Source organism: Kryptolebias marmoratus, linkage group LG16 (genome assembly GCF_001649575.2).
Source record: "Kryptolebias marmoratus isolate JLee-2015 linkage group LG16, ASM164957v2, whole genome shotgun sequence".
Taxonomy (NCBI): domain Eukaryota; kingdom Metazoa; phylum Chordata; class Actinopteri; order Cyprinodontiformes; family Rivulidae; genus Kryptolebias; species Kryptolebias marmoratus.
This window is the reverse complement of record NC_051445.1, coordinates 5744568-5761647: the sequence shown is the minus strand read 5'-3', so window position 1 is coordinate 5761647 and position 17080 is coordinate 5744568. Positions and strand designations below refer to the sequence as shown.

Below are 17080 nucleotides of genomic sequence, written 5' to 3'. Positions count from 1 at the left end.
TCTAGTCAGGGGCGCTCAACCCTCTTTTACGAGACAATAAAACAGAAGAAGAAAAAAATCGACGGCTCTCATTGGATAAGATTGCTGCCAGTCGGAAATGACGTCATGATGTTATATTTCCAGCCTTTTGGTGGGAAAATGAGTGCGCTCTCGCTCACATTTACCGTAAAATGTAAAGCGATGATGTGTGTTTTCAGAAGTTTACTGTAATTACGACGTGTCACGCATATAAGAGTACAAAATTTTATTTTCAAGGCGCTCTTTGAGTGAGAAATTATCAGACTAATCAGGGAAACTTAACTCTGCTATTGTTTGCTAGCATGCTATCAAGTTAGTCATTAGTTTGTCCATTGACTAGCGACAGAGATACTTTAGTGCCACTGGACGTTAATTAGGTGTGTTTTACGTTTATTCAGCCGGATACGGTAGTTCTTTGTGACTGTAGAAGCTCCCGGTTGACTTTTTGACGGCTGATTAATTGAATTTGAACCCGTCTGGCGTCAACAACATGCCCGAAATCAAGCTGAAGCATGTCGTGTCCTGCAGCTCCGAGGACAGTGTAAGTTTTCTCACGTTTCGTGTATGAGCAGCCTGTGTTTAGTGTCGTTCAGCCTTTTCATAAACCCGCATTTTGTTGCAACACAAAACAGACTCACAAAGCAAACAACCTGCTGAGCTCAGACACCTACAGGAAGTGGAAAGCAGCGAGACCCGGAGAGAAGCAGACGTCTGTCATTCTGCAGGTTTGTTTATTTTTTAGAATCGGACTTTCACTTGATTATATAAATAAAGTAAACTGAAAAATTTTAAATTAAACTTTAGCATTTAATCCTGGCACTGAATAGATCTAAATAAAAACAAGTCTATCAGCTTAGATTATAAACCTATTTGTTGCCTCTTTTCTGTCCACCTAACATCTCAGTGGCTCTCCTTTATTAAAGTTTTGTTCCTTATATTCTTGTCCCTTTTTTAACTGCTTTGCCTATTTTACCACATTCCATCAGTATACTAACACATTTGGGAATTATTTTGTTTCTCAAATAATATTTCCACAAATAAAAACGTAGTGTTTTTTGTTTGGAAATCTGACAGAAGTCTGCTGCCTGTGTTCAGGATTGGCATAAGGCTTAAACAATAGTTTACCTTCTTATAAAATATATTAAGTAAGTGTTTTTGTTTGAGGCGTTGGACCTTAGATATCTGGTTGTTTGTGGGATTGTTTGGATCTCCCCTGGCATCTACGTAAGCAATTCTTGAACCACATCTCTAAAGAAGAAAGATAATCAGCTGGTTACAACAGTACCTTAATAAATTCTAATGTTTTAGAAAGTCTTTGCAGAACTACTAAAATTTACTGACGGTTAGAAAAGTTATACCCCCTTCTTACATGTTACATGTTTGCTCTGCATAAACATGTTTAAAAGTTTGGACTGATTTACTGTTTGGATATTTCTTTTTAAACTTGTATAAGCTCCTTACAAATATATATGTTTGTTTTTCTCCTTTAGTTTGAGAAAGAGGAGCAGGTGCACAGCATTGATATTGGAAACGAAGGATCAGCTTTCATTGAGGTGTTGGTGGGAAACTCTTCAGCTGTCAGAGACCAGGACTATGAGGTTCTTTCTCTAACCACAATATAATGCTTCTTATGTCCTGACTTTCTTTTATTTTCAATGACCTAAGTTTATCTGCTTTATTTTGAACACTTCTTTAGGTTCTTCTTGTCACATCTTCCTTCATGTCACCCACGGAGAGCCGTAATGGCACCAACATGAACAGAGTGCGTTTCTTTGGGCCCAACCAGCTGCAGAAGAGCACAGCTCAGGAGAAGTGGGACAGAGTAAAGCTTGTGTGTACACAACCTTACAGCAAGGTGAGCTCCTGTTGTTTCGCTTAAATGGATATCTCAGTCCGTGTGTTGGAGTGAGAGTTAGATGTTTTGAATTATCCCAGCACTGTCATTATACATAAAGATAACAGAGCAGTTAATATGACTGATTTTTGATGCATACATACACATATACTGGTGGGAGTTTTAATAATGAAATCAATGACATATGAACAGATGTGAGTTATGTAAATTATATTGCATGTGGAATAAAATGGATGCTTTAAGATAAACTTTCTCTTTTGTTAGTTTGTTGAGACTTAAATTAAACTGCACAGAGAGGAGAGGCCATTATTTTGTCTTTTGCACTTTACAGAGCATCGCATACGGGCTTGCCTTTGTCAAGTTCCACTCACCACCCGACAAAAACGAGCCTCCAACTTCCTCCCCTGTAAGTTATGCACTGTGCTGTTTTTAATCAGGTCTTATTAGTCACATTGTTAATGTTGGTAATATGGCAGAAAAGAAAACAAAACATTTTGTTATATAACATGAGGTTAATTGTCTAAAGTAAAAAATACTGCGTTATAGTGGCTCACAGTAATTTCTGTGATAATCTCAAATATGAAAGCAGAGAAGACAGTAAGTCTAAATGGAGACCCGGTCTTTGCCCTGATATTTAATCTCAGCATTAGAATAAGAATACCTGATGAAATTTGTTCTCAAAGTTTCAAGTTAAGACGGGGTGAAACATAAAGTGATGAAAACCTTTTTATGGGGATGTGCATATTTATTAGACAGCTTCATTCCCTCGTGCTGCATTGCATCAGGTAAAATCCAGCACTGACAGAGTGTCAGCTTTTCAACTTTTGAAATCATTTGTCATGTTGAAAACTTTCTGTGCTTGAAGAAAAAAGACAATATTTCAGTCAGTTCCTTAATCTTCAGGTTTTGACACTGAAACTTTTTCCCGTCAGAAACTAACAAAGCTGGGACAGTTCAAGGTGAAAGATGAGTCTCCTTCCTCGGGGTCCAACCTTCAACCTGGCAGTCTGTTCTTCAGTCGAGACAACGCGACCAAGTCCAGCACTTCACCTAAAGGTGAATTCATTTATTTAAACTCATCAGCAGCTGAAGCTCTGCCTTTTTTATAGCTCTTTGTGATGCTGAAGCTGTAATGATGCTGAACAATAAAAAAAATAATTAGGTTTTATTTTAGGCTACTTAAAAGCGCCAAGGGACAAGTGATCTCAAAAACATTCTTTATTATCAGACTATTTAACGGTAATGGTTCTTGTGTTCCCTCACAGTCTGCTGCTCTTCTCTATCTTTAGTGTCTCCTCAGGGCAACAAGTTGAGCTACGCTGCTGCAGCACTGCAGGCAGGAGGCAGCTCTCACTCATCAGGTCAAGCTTCCACCTCCAACTCTGCCTCACCACAGGTACTAAACATCCCCGTCAGTTTCTGCTCTGAAGGGCAGCCACCTGTTCCATGAAGGAGCTCAGGTCTGTTTCTTTATTTAGACCAGAAGGAAAGCTGCAGAAAATTGAGATAGGATGAAACCAGGACTGTAAACTTGCTGTTATTTGGTTTGTGCAGGTGTTATAAGTTTAACATTTTATTTTTTTATTAGAATGTACATTTAATATAGAAGCAAATCCATCTTAAACAATGTCAACAATCTTCAGGCTGAGCTGGACAGATATGTCTGTAAAAAGACGCACCAGAGTGCAGCTACTTTTCTATTTTTATGTAATTTTTTCTCACCTAATATCCTAAAACTGCCATTGTTCACTCAATTGACTTTTTTCCTTTTTGCATAATAATGGAATATTTCATTTGATGGAGAAATTGCCTCCCATAATCTGTGTATTGTCTGTCAGAGAATTATCTCTTAGAACAAACATCTGCTTTATGCTGCTCATCACCCTTAGTTTCTCCTGCAAATGTGAGTGCTCTTAACACAGAAATGTAAAGAACTGCAGGACACCAACATCTTATGACATGAGAAGCTGCAGAAGGCTTTTATTACTGCTTGTATTCCATAAATTCTTTAGGTTTCAATTTGTAGATTTCATTTTGTTTTACTTTTTTTTTATCAGTTATGAAGAAAACTGCTTGATAGTTTTTCTGATCATTCCTTTTTTGGCAATCCTGTAACACTTTTCTTTCTGCGAGTGTGCCAAACCTTGCATTTCACCTTAAATAAAATAACAGTTGTATCAGGTGCAGAAATTAAGCTTTTTTATTATCTTACCTGAAATGATGGTACTAATACCATATGATATGATATGAATCTATATTTTAGCTTTGTATCAGTTTTAAAATACATTTTTTACATTAATTGATACTTTTCTCTTTTAGCCACCAGCCAAAAGAAAGTTTGAGTTCAGCAAAGAGCATCAGTCTGCCCCTGGCCCTCCTCCGTTAAAGAAAATGAGTCCTGCTGGGTCTCCTGAGCCCAAAGCCACGACCCCCAAACACAAGCTGAGTCCTGTCAGCACACCCAGCTCAAGCACTTCCAAACGTAATGTCTGATTTTTAGGAAAAGGCTAATTTCCTTTTCTGTGGGAAATAATAATAATAATAATTAGACTGTTTTCTTTGCAGCTTCATCAGCTCAAAAGTCTGCTGAGAAGAAGAAGGAGAGCCAGCCCAAACCAGAGAATAAACCCAAACAGAAAACAAAATCCCAAAGTGAACAACAGGTGCCGTTTAACCGGATCATGGAGGGTGTGGTGTTCGTCATCAGCGGCATCCAGAACCCCTTCAGAGGGGAGCTGAGGGACAAGGCGCTGGAGATGGGAGCAAAGTATCGTCCCGACTGGACGCCTGACTCCACACATCTTATGTAAGTCATTAACCCAGAGCCTGCTTGCAAATGAGATCTGATCTCAGTGGAGTTTTAATCTGGTTAAATAAAGGAAATGAAATGAACCTCGTGTAATGATGAATAATACAGGAGCACATGCTCAGTCTGTCTTCTGTAAGCATTTAATGCATTTACAGATGCAGTACTTATACACAGTATGTATTTCTAGCTGCATTCTTACTCATTAGATGGGATTTTTTTATAAACATAATATTTTTATACATGTAGGATTAGACAATAAATTAATAATAATTTATTAGGGATAAAAAAGTCATTTACATTCATTGTTTGACCAACCACCTCCAGTTACCTTTAGCATAAAAATAGAGACATTTAGATAATGACACATTTACAATTTATTTCTAAATTTCAGCTATTAAACAGACATTTCAAGAGTCACAATGGACTTAAATCTTTTTTTATTAGTCTTAAAATGGTACAAAGCAAAAGAAAATTTTATTATATTATATTATTTTATTATATATTTTACAGCAAATAACTCAACTACAGTAGAGTTTGGTTTTGAAGTATTCAACATTTTTTAAGGATAATTACTACTAGTATATCAGTATTATCTCATGTTTATTTTCCCATCAAATCAAGCTGTTAGAAACACTTTTTACCAGTTTTCTTAAAGGAACTCGAAGCGCTAAATGAGTAACAAATACAAAAAAAACTGCAGATGAGCCAAAAGATTGATGTGTTGAAAATGTGCAAAATGTAAATAAAGGGAAAAAACTTTATTCTAATAGATTAAATGAGTTCTTGACTCATTTTTGTATGTTTTCAGTATATAAAAAACAGGTGTTAAAGATGAAGTAAGCATGTTTTAAGTGTAATTTATAAACGTAAAGCACATTTCAACTGTGATCACATATAAATATTAAATCTTATATCTATATGAAAAATGACAGCTTTTTTTCTGTAGACAGCCTACTTATTTGAATCTGTTGCTGATTTGTACGTTGACACAGATTACAGTATTGTGTAACAGCCTGTTAGCACTCAGTAATTTAGTCTGATCACATCTTACATTCAGCTGTTAGCTTCCCTGTCGTGATGTAATCATGTGTGTTTTGTGTTTGTGTGCGTCTGTTTGGGCCCGGTAATCTGCAGCTGTGCCTTTGCCAACACGCCCAAGTACAGTCAGGTGAAGTCAGTAGGTGGCATCATTGTGCGGAAGGAGTGGGTGATGGACTGCCACAAGAGGAAACAAAAGATTTCATATAAACGGTAAGAAAGCAGCACAAAGTTGGGGACAATCTAAAATGAGTTTAAGCTGCATCAAAACTGTATTCCAGTCCTCTGAAGGCACACAAGCTGGGCCACATAAACAGCTGGTTGGAATTTGATGCCATTTCAAAGCAGTTTTAGCACAGAACATGTGCATACAGTATGACTCCATGTATGATTAATGCTTTCTTTTAAGCCATGTCTGTTTCTCTGTCGTACAATCTGTGCTCAGCACTCGCTCTGATTGAAGCGTCCAGAAATACCCCCCACCACAGCAGGGTTGCCCACTCGCTACAGAGAGCACTGTAACCTTGAGCAGATGATCCCTGCTGTGATCACAGATTCAGCCCACTGAGCTCTAGTAGCTCGGTAATTATATGCTTCAATACGTGGGGGGGCGTTTGCAACATCAAGGTCTTCTGACAAATCTGTGTGTATTGAATAATGTATTCCTGAAAGCTCATCTGAGACTTCGGCAGGTCCACATTAATTGGGGTGGTGCTGTATTTGCCTGCGTGGAGCTTTGCGTATCGTTAGGGTATTCCCTCATTCGTGCTACCTTTCATTGTTTCCCACACGTGGACCCAAACATGAATAAAAAAGTTTCAAGGTATCAAAATGAAAAGGAAAGTAATGCTTTTTTTAAAAAGCAGATTATCAAACATTTAGAGGTTTTTCTTTTTCTTTTTTTATCAGTCAGTTAACAGATCACAGTTGCTGCCCATAAATAATTTTAAACCACACAGAATGCATTAAATGTGCTTCAGTCTTCCTTTACTGATAACTTCAACTCTTCAACCCCCTGAGACACAATTATTGAGTGAGTTGGAATGAAGTTATAGGAAAGCTTGCATTTATTTGGTAAAGAAGCCCCTTGCTACCTAATTTTGTCTGTCTTTCTTTCTCTCTCTATATATTTTTTCTTTGGCTAAGAACATAGGAATAAAACATTTTAGTCAGTATTGTCACTTCAACAGTTTAAGTGTTGCATGAAAACACTGATGGTTCAACACAAGCAGATCAAGCCACAAGTAAATATATTTAAGTTGACTGATGAGAAAACAATTAACAAAGCAACATGTGTGGATTTAAAATGAATGTCTGTCTTATAATAGGTCCTTTCAGTCTGGCCCTGAGGTGGTTTCTGGCCACCTTGGTGGGATTTATATGAACGGGCCGAGGAGGCATGGCGGGGGGTTCGAAGGCAGCCTGCTGCCGTCACGCCTCTGAGCTGCCAGGCACAGAAGTGACAGAGGGAGTGATTGTCATGTGAAAGGATAGCTTGATGCTGGGATGTAGAGACGACTGGCTGTCATTGCGCTCGGCTGGCGGTCAGATTTCAAATGGGAGATGTTCGACACGCGTTTTAGGCATTTTACTCCACCTCTGCGATGGTGGCGTTAAATGAGTTCTGCATGTTTGTTGAACACGGCCGGCTCAAGTGGTGATCCATGAACGGCCACACCACGGAACTGTTTCTGAAAGATGCTAATGTCTTTATGATACCTGTTAGTTTCACATCTGACCCCTGTGAAAACAGTGACCCCTGTTGGCGAATATTTTAAACCACAAAGAATATCAAGTCTATTTGTCATAGTTAGATTTTTTTTTAGGTATATTCTGTTTGTGAAAGGTCAACTGATGTTTTATCAGTTTGGTTTGGAACTGCAGCTTGAACTTTCTGCAACAATTGCTGTTTTACTCACATGTAAAAAAAAAAAAAAAGTCAACAATCAAACTGTTTGTGTCGCTCAGATTTGCATTTATGCTGGAATATTCGTGACAATGAAGCGAGATTGAGATCATTAACATTTTAAAATTGTCAAACATTAATGTGATTAATTGGAGCTTTGTTTTCTCCCATGCTGTGGGATGTGAGGCAGCGAGCAGCGCAGCAGCGCAGCAGGCTGAGTGGGTGTTAAACGTACAGAGGCTGCATTAAGCCCTGCTTGGAGGCTCAGCCTCCTCCCGTTGTTTCAGGGCTTTCACTGCTAATTTTCCTGTCAGCTACTAAAGCCTTTCAGATTATTTTCAAAGGGTGGAGGACTCGGATTATAAAGGATTTATATTTAAAGAGGCTGAAGTTTAGGTTTTTGACTTTTTAATTTAACTTTAATTAAACAAAAACATTGAACTATGTTTTTTAATTAGGATCAAAGTAAGTAAAGGCAGATTTATCACTTCTAACTTTTAATCAGAAAGTCACAAGCATGCAATAAATTTGGGTTGTTTGGGCTATAATTAGCCATTTAATAAACTTTTAGTCCAGATATTGTTTTTCTCCAGTTTGAAGTTCCCAGATTTGTACTGCCCGTCATTTGATGAGTTTTCTTCAGACAGCCGGGTATTCTGTGATCACTACAAAGAGATGGGAAAGCGATTTAAATAAATACTGCTGAAGGTCAGTGAAACACAGCTCCAAAAGTGAATTGAAATGAGAAGTTGGCTGCATCCTGTGTCGTCATCCTGCCTGCTGTTCACCTCTCTCTGACAATTTCCAATTGTGCCACAGAGATCTCAGTCTGGTCCGCCTCCCCTCTTTTTGTGAGAATAATCCATTCCCCTGACCCGCACCGCTATTGTGCCATGTGTGGAGTGTGCAGCTTTGATGATGTATTCTTTATTTAAAAGCTGCATCTGCTATGGGTAATTAAAAGAACCACTTACTTTGATGATGACAAGTACCCTAACAAACCTCTCACTCTCAAACTGCTGTCGCCGAGCATCTGGAGGTAAAACGCACAACTTCGCTCCTGACATGCACACAGACTGTGGAGTGTATGTATTAATGAGATTGTGATTACAGTTAAGAACCCCAGCAATTTCTTTCTACACGGGCATTATCCAATCAGTGTGGCTCCAGACGGGCAGGAACTGGGGAGAGCAGCAAACACTCAAGCAGCTCTCTAACATCCGTTCACAATGGAGCTAAATAAGTAAACGCTTTCCTCATTAAAACAGTCCTGAGCTGCAGCATCTGAGGAGAACTTGGAAAATTTCAGCTCAGTCACTCTGTAATACTTCAGCTGCTTGCATCAGGACAGAAACCTGAAAGTGCATTATCTGAAGACCTCCTGTTGTAGAAGCCGTCATCATAACTATTATTAGTGGTAATAAGCAGCATTTATGCAATACACAAGTGTCAACTGTAACGATCAATAAAATCAGAATTTTAAATAAGTCTTTGTAATGCAAACTACTTTTTGCCAAAAAAAAACCTTTAATTTGTTTTATCTATAGCCACTTAAATCTTAATAAAGTTTAATTTAAAGCCTTAAACTGATATAGGCTGTTGTTTGTGGCACTTGTCAGGTTTTTTGTTGTTTGACTGATTTTATTGGCCATTATTTTATGAAGTAGTTGTTTTATCATTATAGCTATTTAACCCAAACTACTCTAAAGAGTGGAGGTTTGCTGATTTATTTTCTTTGTTTTCCTCCTTTATATGCCTTGTGTTTTAGACAGAGTTGGGTCTGACACGAGAATATTCTGGGAATATGTGCTGAGTGAGTTTTTTTTGTGTTGTTTTTTGTTTTTTTACCTTTTCTCTAATAAATCACCTGAGTTGTTAGTCAGTCTAAAATTAGCAGAATTATAAAGTGTTGATCTGTTATCTTATGAGTATTATTCATTGTCCTTTAAAGCCAAAGGCCTTCCAGGGTTTCTCTGAGAGAGTTTGACTCTCAGCACATCCAGACGACAGAAACGTAACAACGATAACGAAGATAAAAGCCGGCAGTACATGATGCCTTTATAAGAGAAGTGCTCTTAAACTTACATTGTTACGACTTCATTTGTAATTATCCATAAATTTATTTTATGCTAGATGATATACAGTAGTTAATTGTGTCACTAAATGATGAATTATTTGGTCCATTAAAAAAAATGGTGATAAAATGTTACGTCTCATCCTGGCCTTTGATAACTAAAGAATTAAAAACATTCAGTAAAATTCCACATATAACTTGTAGCTGTGTATGAAAGTGAGCAGATAGTATTTCATTCTAAAAAACCAAAGTTGTTACACTGATAACTTTAGGTTTTTTTCTGTAAAACATAATTCACAGATTTCTCAAAAGAATCTGAATTACTTTATTTATTAGCATAAAGTTAATTCAAATAACTTTTTGTTTTGTGCCTCTTCATCTGTGACATCAACTAAAATGGGAATTGCAAACTTTTTATAATATATCACAATTCATGTGATTAATTCTCAAACCTTTTATAGTAAAATTGACTCTAATTGAAACCATACTTTCTGACAGAGACTAAATGGGAGGGTTGGGTGGTTTCAGTCAGATCTGCCACCTGAAAACAACTTGGTTGACTTCAAAATGTTAAATATTAAACAACAGATTAGCTGAATTCAAGGTTTCAGATCACAAGTTCAAGACCAAACAGGGTAAATGACAGTGGACTTTTAATCTGCAGTAGTTCAAGAAATTTTATTGGCAGAGGCCATACAAATGGAGGATTTTAGAAAATTAGCTGTCAAAATATTCTAGTTTAATTTAGAGCAAATAGTTTTGATTCTTGTACTCTTCTGCGACACATAAAAATAGATGTTCACGCTGAAGTATTTCCTGGTTTTAGCCTTTCAGGTAAACCTCGTCTCCTGAGGATGATGAGCCGAGCAGATCGGGCTTGTTGCTCTGCTTTTATGTGATAGCACTACCTGCCGTTTCTGCATTACTGCCCTCGTCCCTGACCTCGTTTTTCATTTTCCAATTTCCTGCCTTAAGCATAGGTCAGTAAAATGTTCGACTACAGTGTGTGTGTGTGTGCGTGTGTGTGTGTGCGTGCAAGAAAATGATCTCACCATATCTGAGGCATATCAACTCTGTACGTCACACTTCCACTCTGATAACTTTAGCCTGACTTTATGGTGGCTTTGGGGGAAATATTGAATATTTGTGTCGAGGCGTAACTCGTCTTTTATTCTGCCTGAGTTAATATACTGTAGATGCTCCGTGCCTGATTCTGTATAGCTGCCAGCTATTTTCTCCGTCTTTGTCACAGAAATGATTTATTATGTTTGATTTTGAAAAAAAAAACATTTAGCCTTTTTGCTCTTTAGACTTTTATTTTCTTTATTTTTTTATTTTGTAGAAAGCATTAACAAAGTAGTCATGATCACTCTCATAAAAATACACTGTATTAAAACAATAAAATATTTTTTTAAGTTTAGGGAAACTTCAGCTGTTATTTAAATTAGCTTTTGTGCAAAATCTTTTTATGTGGTCCTCTGTCTCTGTTGTTGCTTAAAGATGATTTTTACCTTCATCAATAGACAAAAATATCTAATTCTCAGGTATTAGGAAAGCTTTAAACACAACACCACTGATTTATCTGGTGAAAGATGTCACCTTCTCTCTGAAACCTGCTTTTTGTTGCAATCCGCTGCACTTTGAATCATGTTGTACAACCAAAGGAGATGGGAACCAAGATATATTGTTCAGTCGTTCTTTTCCCTCTGGCCTTTTTATCAACCTGACACATTTAGTTTCTTTTATTCCTTCAGCTATTTGATGGATGGAGCAGAGTCCAGCTCGGAGAGTGAAATGGAGGTGGACGATCAGAGTGAGGAGGAAATGAAAACAAAGGTCAGTTTGTTTTTTTAAGTGGGCCAATAAATACAATAAAAGGAAAGAAGCTGTCAGTTTTAATAACTCCACGTTGTTTCTGCAGACTCCACAGAAGCAGGAGAGACAAGCGACCCCTAAAAAGACACCAGAGAAGAAGGATGATGAGGATGAGTATGGTGGCTCCACTGATGTGGATGAAGCAGGTAATCACCTAATAAAGGATAAATCATTTCACAATTGTCTTTATTTCACATCGTTTTATTTTGCTTTCTTTAATACTACAGGTACGGCTGATTAAAGCTAAACTAAATATAAATGAATCAAACCTATATAGATAAATGCACTAACAGAACAGCTACATGGATGCAAATATGGCTTTATCTCTTTTTTCCTCTTTTATTTGTCTTGCTGTTCATTCAGCCCAGTAACTAATCTTTCTGCTGTCATAAAGTTACTATTTTCCTTTACGTTTCAGCGTCACAGACCCATTTATCAGTTCCAGTCAGCCTCTGTGCAGCGAAGCTAAAATACATGTGATTCATTGCTATAAATGCTGCGTTTGGTTGGTGATTCCTCCTGCTCTTTAGTGCAGATATTCATGTCAAGCCTTTAATCTGCGCTGCCTCCAGGCTGTCACAAAAACAGCCGCAAACATTCATCACAGAAAATGAAGTGTTTACGCACCTTTTAGATCATTATAATGTAACAGATAATTAAAGCTGAAATTAAGCTGCGATTCCCCCAACAAATAAACAAGAATATCATCTGTGTAGATGTAATAAAACTAATTTAAGAGCTGTGACTCAGATGACGTGATTGATTCTATTAGCTGAAATAACTGGAGACTGAGGAGGTCTGAATGAATGAAGAGGGGCTCAGGGACAATTTGAGAGGTCAGGGATTGGACAAAAGGACTAACCTTTATGAGGCACTTGGAAATGGATGGTTGACAACGCCACCATGGAAGGACACGAGTACCTTACCTACTGAAGGTGCAGTTTGAGAAAAAAGCAGGAAAGGAGCCCGATAGAAAATCACTGCGAAGGGACTTGTGCATGATTCTCATTTCTATGTTAATGTGAGGCCAGAAGTAAAGTGCTTAGATGCATCATTAAGAAGAGACGACAACTCACACTGACCCCCCCCCACGCACACACACACACACACACATGGGGACTGCATTTTAAAGAGAGACTCTTCTTTTTCCCCTTCAACAATCCAGGGTTTCTGATAATCGTCACTTTACCAGCAAGGTTACACCTGATGATGTATATTTCATGGAAATGCGGCTTCACCTGGCATTTTAATTAGATGTTAAACCTGTTTCCCCCCAGATGGTCAGAGAATTTCAAGCAGATTTACCTCTCACACATTATTATAGTTAATTAGTTTGAGGATGGGGGGGCCACAGCGCAGTCACTGCAGTGTTGGGCTGTCGCTGAACTCGTGTTAAATTGTCAAAATGTTGAACTTACTAACACGATTCTCTGCCAAGACCTTTTCCACCATCTGATTATTTATTTATTTATTTTTCTTTTTAAATGATGAAATCCACTGAACGTGTCTTTTTCACAGCAGGTGACGATGATGATGATCATGAAGAATCTGGATTAGACACAGAAGATGAGCTGCAGAGGTGAATGATGTTTGTCATCTGTGTAACTGTGGGTTTAGTTTCACATCGAAGCACTATTTCATATTCGAATCACTTAAATATTACAGAACGGTTTCAGTGGGTTATGTTAAAGCTCTTTAAATCAGTTTACAAAGACTGAGATCCATAAATTAATGAAGAAACAAACTGAAAACCTATTGCACACTAGCATCCAAGCAACAATAAGCATAAAAAAATACATATAATCTACTCAGGGTGGTGTTTTATTCAAACACAAGTTTATCTGTTCCTTAAAGATCCACTTGAGTTGATATTTGAGAAGCTTTGCTACAGTACTTCCTGTCTAAACAGCTGTTAGGCTTTAGTTTGGTTTACTTTATATGAGTAGTGCTGTAAGTCATTTACACCTGGTTAAATGTCTTAATAAACTATAAAAGTAAAATAACTGACCTTTATGGGGAAAAAGGTCCACCTTATAATTATCAGTTTCTGCTGTAACAGTATTGTATAATTTTCTCCCACTTTGTCAAAAACAGATTTGTTAAATAAGATTTGTAAAAGTGGCTGACATCAGAACACTTATTTTGGGATGAGCCTGTGAGAATGTGTTCTAAAAAGTCTTATTGTTGTGGAAAGGATGGAGGAGAGCAGGCAGAAGAAGTCAGCAGAAGAAGAAACGTCGGTGAAAGACGAGGATCCGTATGGAGGGTCGACAGATGAAAACACAGATGCTGAAGCTGAAGAGGATCATCCCATCCCTGAGCTACCAGGCACGTCTGTCTTCTCTTATCCCTGTGGCTTCCTGTTCTCTCAGGAACAGATCCGTCCTCCTGCAGCAGAGATTTCAGCCGCTGACAAAAACCAAACACGAACACTAAGCTGGGATGTTCTTGTTTTTATGCTTTGTCCTTTTTGTCAAAAAAGCCATCTTTAATTTGTTCTCCGGGGTGTCATCTTGTCTTGTGCCTGTCTCTTTTGTTCACGTCCTTCTTTTGTATTTTCTTTCAGATTTCCTCAGTGGAAAGCACTTCTTCCTCTACGGTAAATTTCCCAACAATGAGAGGCGACTGGTGCTGCGGTACATTGTTGCCTTTAACGGGTAAGGGGCAACCTAAATATTTTACCGGTTAACTTTTGACAGTATCAGACTGAATTAGACAAAAGTATTCAGTTGTGTCTCTGCTTCAGGGTGATCGAGGACTACATGTCAGATAAAGTGCAGTTTGTTGTGACCAGTGAAGGATGGCACGAGTCTTTCGAAGATGTGAGTTCTCTCTTTATTTTCCTCCTTTGGCGTTTTCGTTTAATGGCATCCACAGTGAAATAAAGATGTCCAGCATCGGCTTAACACTTACCATTTGAATAGATGTGGACGCTGCTTTTATCTGTCACTTTAAAAAGATAATTCTGAGGAAAACTGCTAGGTGAAAATGTTTCTCAATTACACAAAGTGCACCACGAAAACTCTTAAAAAGCCAAAGAGAGAAAGAAACCCTTTAAAGATGCAATTTAAGCATTAAGCATAGAGACCTGAGTTCTTTTCTTTTTTTTATAACATCCACTTACTATAATTTGTCAAGGATAATAAAAAAAAATCAAATTGAAGTGTTTTATTCTTCCCAGTGAAAATTCAGATCTGTTAATGACGGCTGCATTTGTGCATCAGAGTTGGACTTTTTTTTCTTGGAGTGTAATTTGAGGAGTTTTACATACTTTTTATGTCTGACTCTGAACGTCGCTTCGGTCACAGGCGCTGATGGAGAACGGCAATCTGAACTTTGTGAAGCCAGCGTGGATCTATGCGATCAATGAACGCCAGAAGCTGCTGCCCTACCAGCCTTACACTGTCGTGCCCTGAGAAAACACACTGAGGAGTGAGCACAATCCCTTCAGGTCCTGGCCAAGAGGCAGATGGAAAAGCCATAGTTGTTTTTAAGATTAGCTACTTCACTTCAAAGAAGCAATAAACCATTTCTTGTTGATATATGTCTTTGTATTGACTTTTTACATGATGGTAATGAAATAACTGCAGGCATTTAAATGTTTTTTTACCGCAGAGCTTAAATAAAGAAGTTGTCTCCCTGGAGTTAAATTGTAGGATTAGCCATAGATCTATTTTTAGTTTTTTCTCAGCCAGGCCAGACAGTGAAATCCCCATAAAACGTGTGCTGCTCAACATTTGAACAACATGAGAGATGGAAAGTCCTCCTGCTCAGGACTTGTTTGACTTTCTCAGTTCCTGTGCTGCAGTGTGTTCGAGCTCACCTCAGGTTACAGAGCGAGGAGTGAGGAATCATGCCGTGCTGACTGCCAGTGGCTGAGAGAAGATTTGAACGGCACGCTGACTTCTGTGAGATTGACCCAAAGTCAGGTAAAAGATGTCGGTTACTTAAGGCTACAACTAAGACTAATACAGGAAACAAACCGAAAGAAAAGTCTTGCTAACGACCGCTAAAGCTAAGTAATATTTGCTCTATTATCTAAAACGCCACCAGTGCCAGAGTGACTGAACTCTTTGTTTTGTTACAGATTGATAAATATGAGTTTGTTTTTATTCTGCTTGTATAAAGTATCACTGGAGACGAACGTGAGGTCATTAAACATCCGTCAGTGTTTCTGTCATCAAGGAAAATTTAATGCATGCTTGCTCAGTTTATGTAAATATGTATGGTAGGTTTGGGTTTTTGTGTCAAAAACAGCTTGTTTTATTCTCCATTTTTCCTTTAATTGTAGTACTTATTTTGTCTAAATAAAAAAAAATCTGCTTTTAATTAAAGAATAATGCCCTCCTTTCTTATTAATCAAACTTTGCCGTCATTTCTCTGTCTCGGTCTAAGTTTGCAGCTTGAGAGGCTCATCCTTTTCACTCCCCCTCTGATCTGAAGTCTCCTCTCTGCGCTCTAATTTACTTCGCTGCCTATTTGGTGCCCGGAGCCACTGGGTCTGTTGCACTTCAGTTGAGGGGATTAGGAGGATGGCGTGTGGACGAGAGAGGGAAAAAGAAGGGGTTGTTAGAAGGATGAGTAAAACGCAGGGAAGATGAAAAGGGTTTGAATTCTCTGCAAGGATGCATTTTTAAAGGAACCGAGTCTTGGACTGTTTGATTGTATTTCTTGTCTAAGGTCCGTTCAGATGCACAACAAAGAGTGAGGCGAGTTTGGGCCACTTCCTGCAACCTTGTCACACACTTTTCCTGAAAAGGAGAGGTCAGGGTCAAACTTATTTATGTCTTGAAGTAAAACTAATTGCCTCAAACGGCATCGACCTATCACAGTGTCATGTTTCATTTCTGTGGGTATCTGTCATTTTATAGCAGGGAGTTTGGGCTGCATTCAAATAGTCACATTTGACAGATCGCCTCTGTCTAACCAGCTGTTTCCTCCTGATTCCTGTCACTTTTATTTCTTCTACAAAGATTTGTTCTTTGCTTGCACCGTTTTTATGAGCCTTGTGATTTTAAACAATGTCTGACATAAACCTGAGATGGCTACGGATTGATTTCATCATAATCCTTTGGCACAGAAAACAGGGCACCTTGAGGTGACGGTATTTTATTCTCACTTTTCTTTTTAGCTTTCTTTTTGTGGATCTGACTTTTTTAATATATAACTGTGGAATCTGACTGTATTTTTATATGCAGATCATGTTTGTTGAACCGTTTTAGATTTGACTTAAAATATCATCATGTGCTGTTCATAGTAGCTTGTATTTACCAACTCCCTCACGCATTATAGTATTTGTAGATCATTTGCTATTTGAATAATATTTGAAAGCTTAAACCAACAAGAGAACTAGGCAGGGGTGGAAATTAGCACCCGCCACCGGCCAAATATTTGAAGTGGCGGGTGAATTAGATCAACACACACGCCACTGTGGCGGGTTGGCAATTTGAACAGAAAAGGTGTTATTTGTCCTCCTGACATATAGGGGGCAGCAATGTGCTCGAG

The 17080-nt window shown here is 38.2% G+C and overlaps 1 protein-coding gene across 3 annotated transcripts; it reads left to right on the top strand.

The window, feature by feature from the left end:
- The first annotated feature begins 98 nt into the window (after positions 1-98).
- Positions 99-15904, top strand: xrcc1 (X-ray repair complementing defective repair in Chinese hamster cells 1). 3 transcript variants are annotated; one of them, XM_037980554.1, is made up of 18 exons: positions 99-559; positions 651-743; positions 1509-1616; positions 1715-1873; positions 2205-2279; positions 2806-2929; positions 3163-3269; positions 4193-4355; positions 4439-4679; positions 5817-5933; positions 11455-11536; positions 11622-11721; positions 13094-13154; positions 13770-13903; positions 14142-14232; positions 14322-14397; positions 14884-15007; positions 15370-15904. In XM_037980554.1, exons 1-17 carry the CDS (start codon positions 509-511, stop codon positions 14989-14991), a joined length of 1890 nt encoding a protein of 629 aa, XP_037836482.1. In that variant the 5' UTR covers positions 99-508; the 3' UTR covers positions 14992-15007; positions 15370-15904. The 3 variants fall into 3 exon arrangements, with proteins under 3 accessions (XP_037836482.1, XP_017279167.1, XP_017279166.1); XM_017423678.3 differs by having other exon boundaries at positions 13097-13154; positions 14884-15904; XM_017423677.3 differs by having other exon boundaries at positions 14884-15904.
- The last annotated feature ends 1176 nt before the right edge of the window (positions 15905-17080 follow it).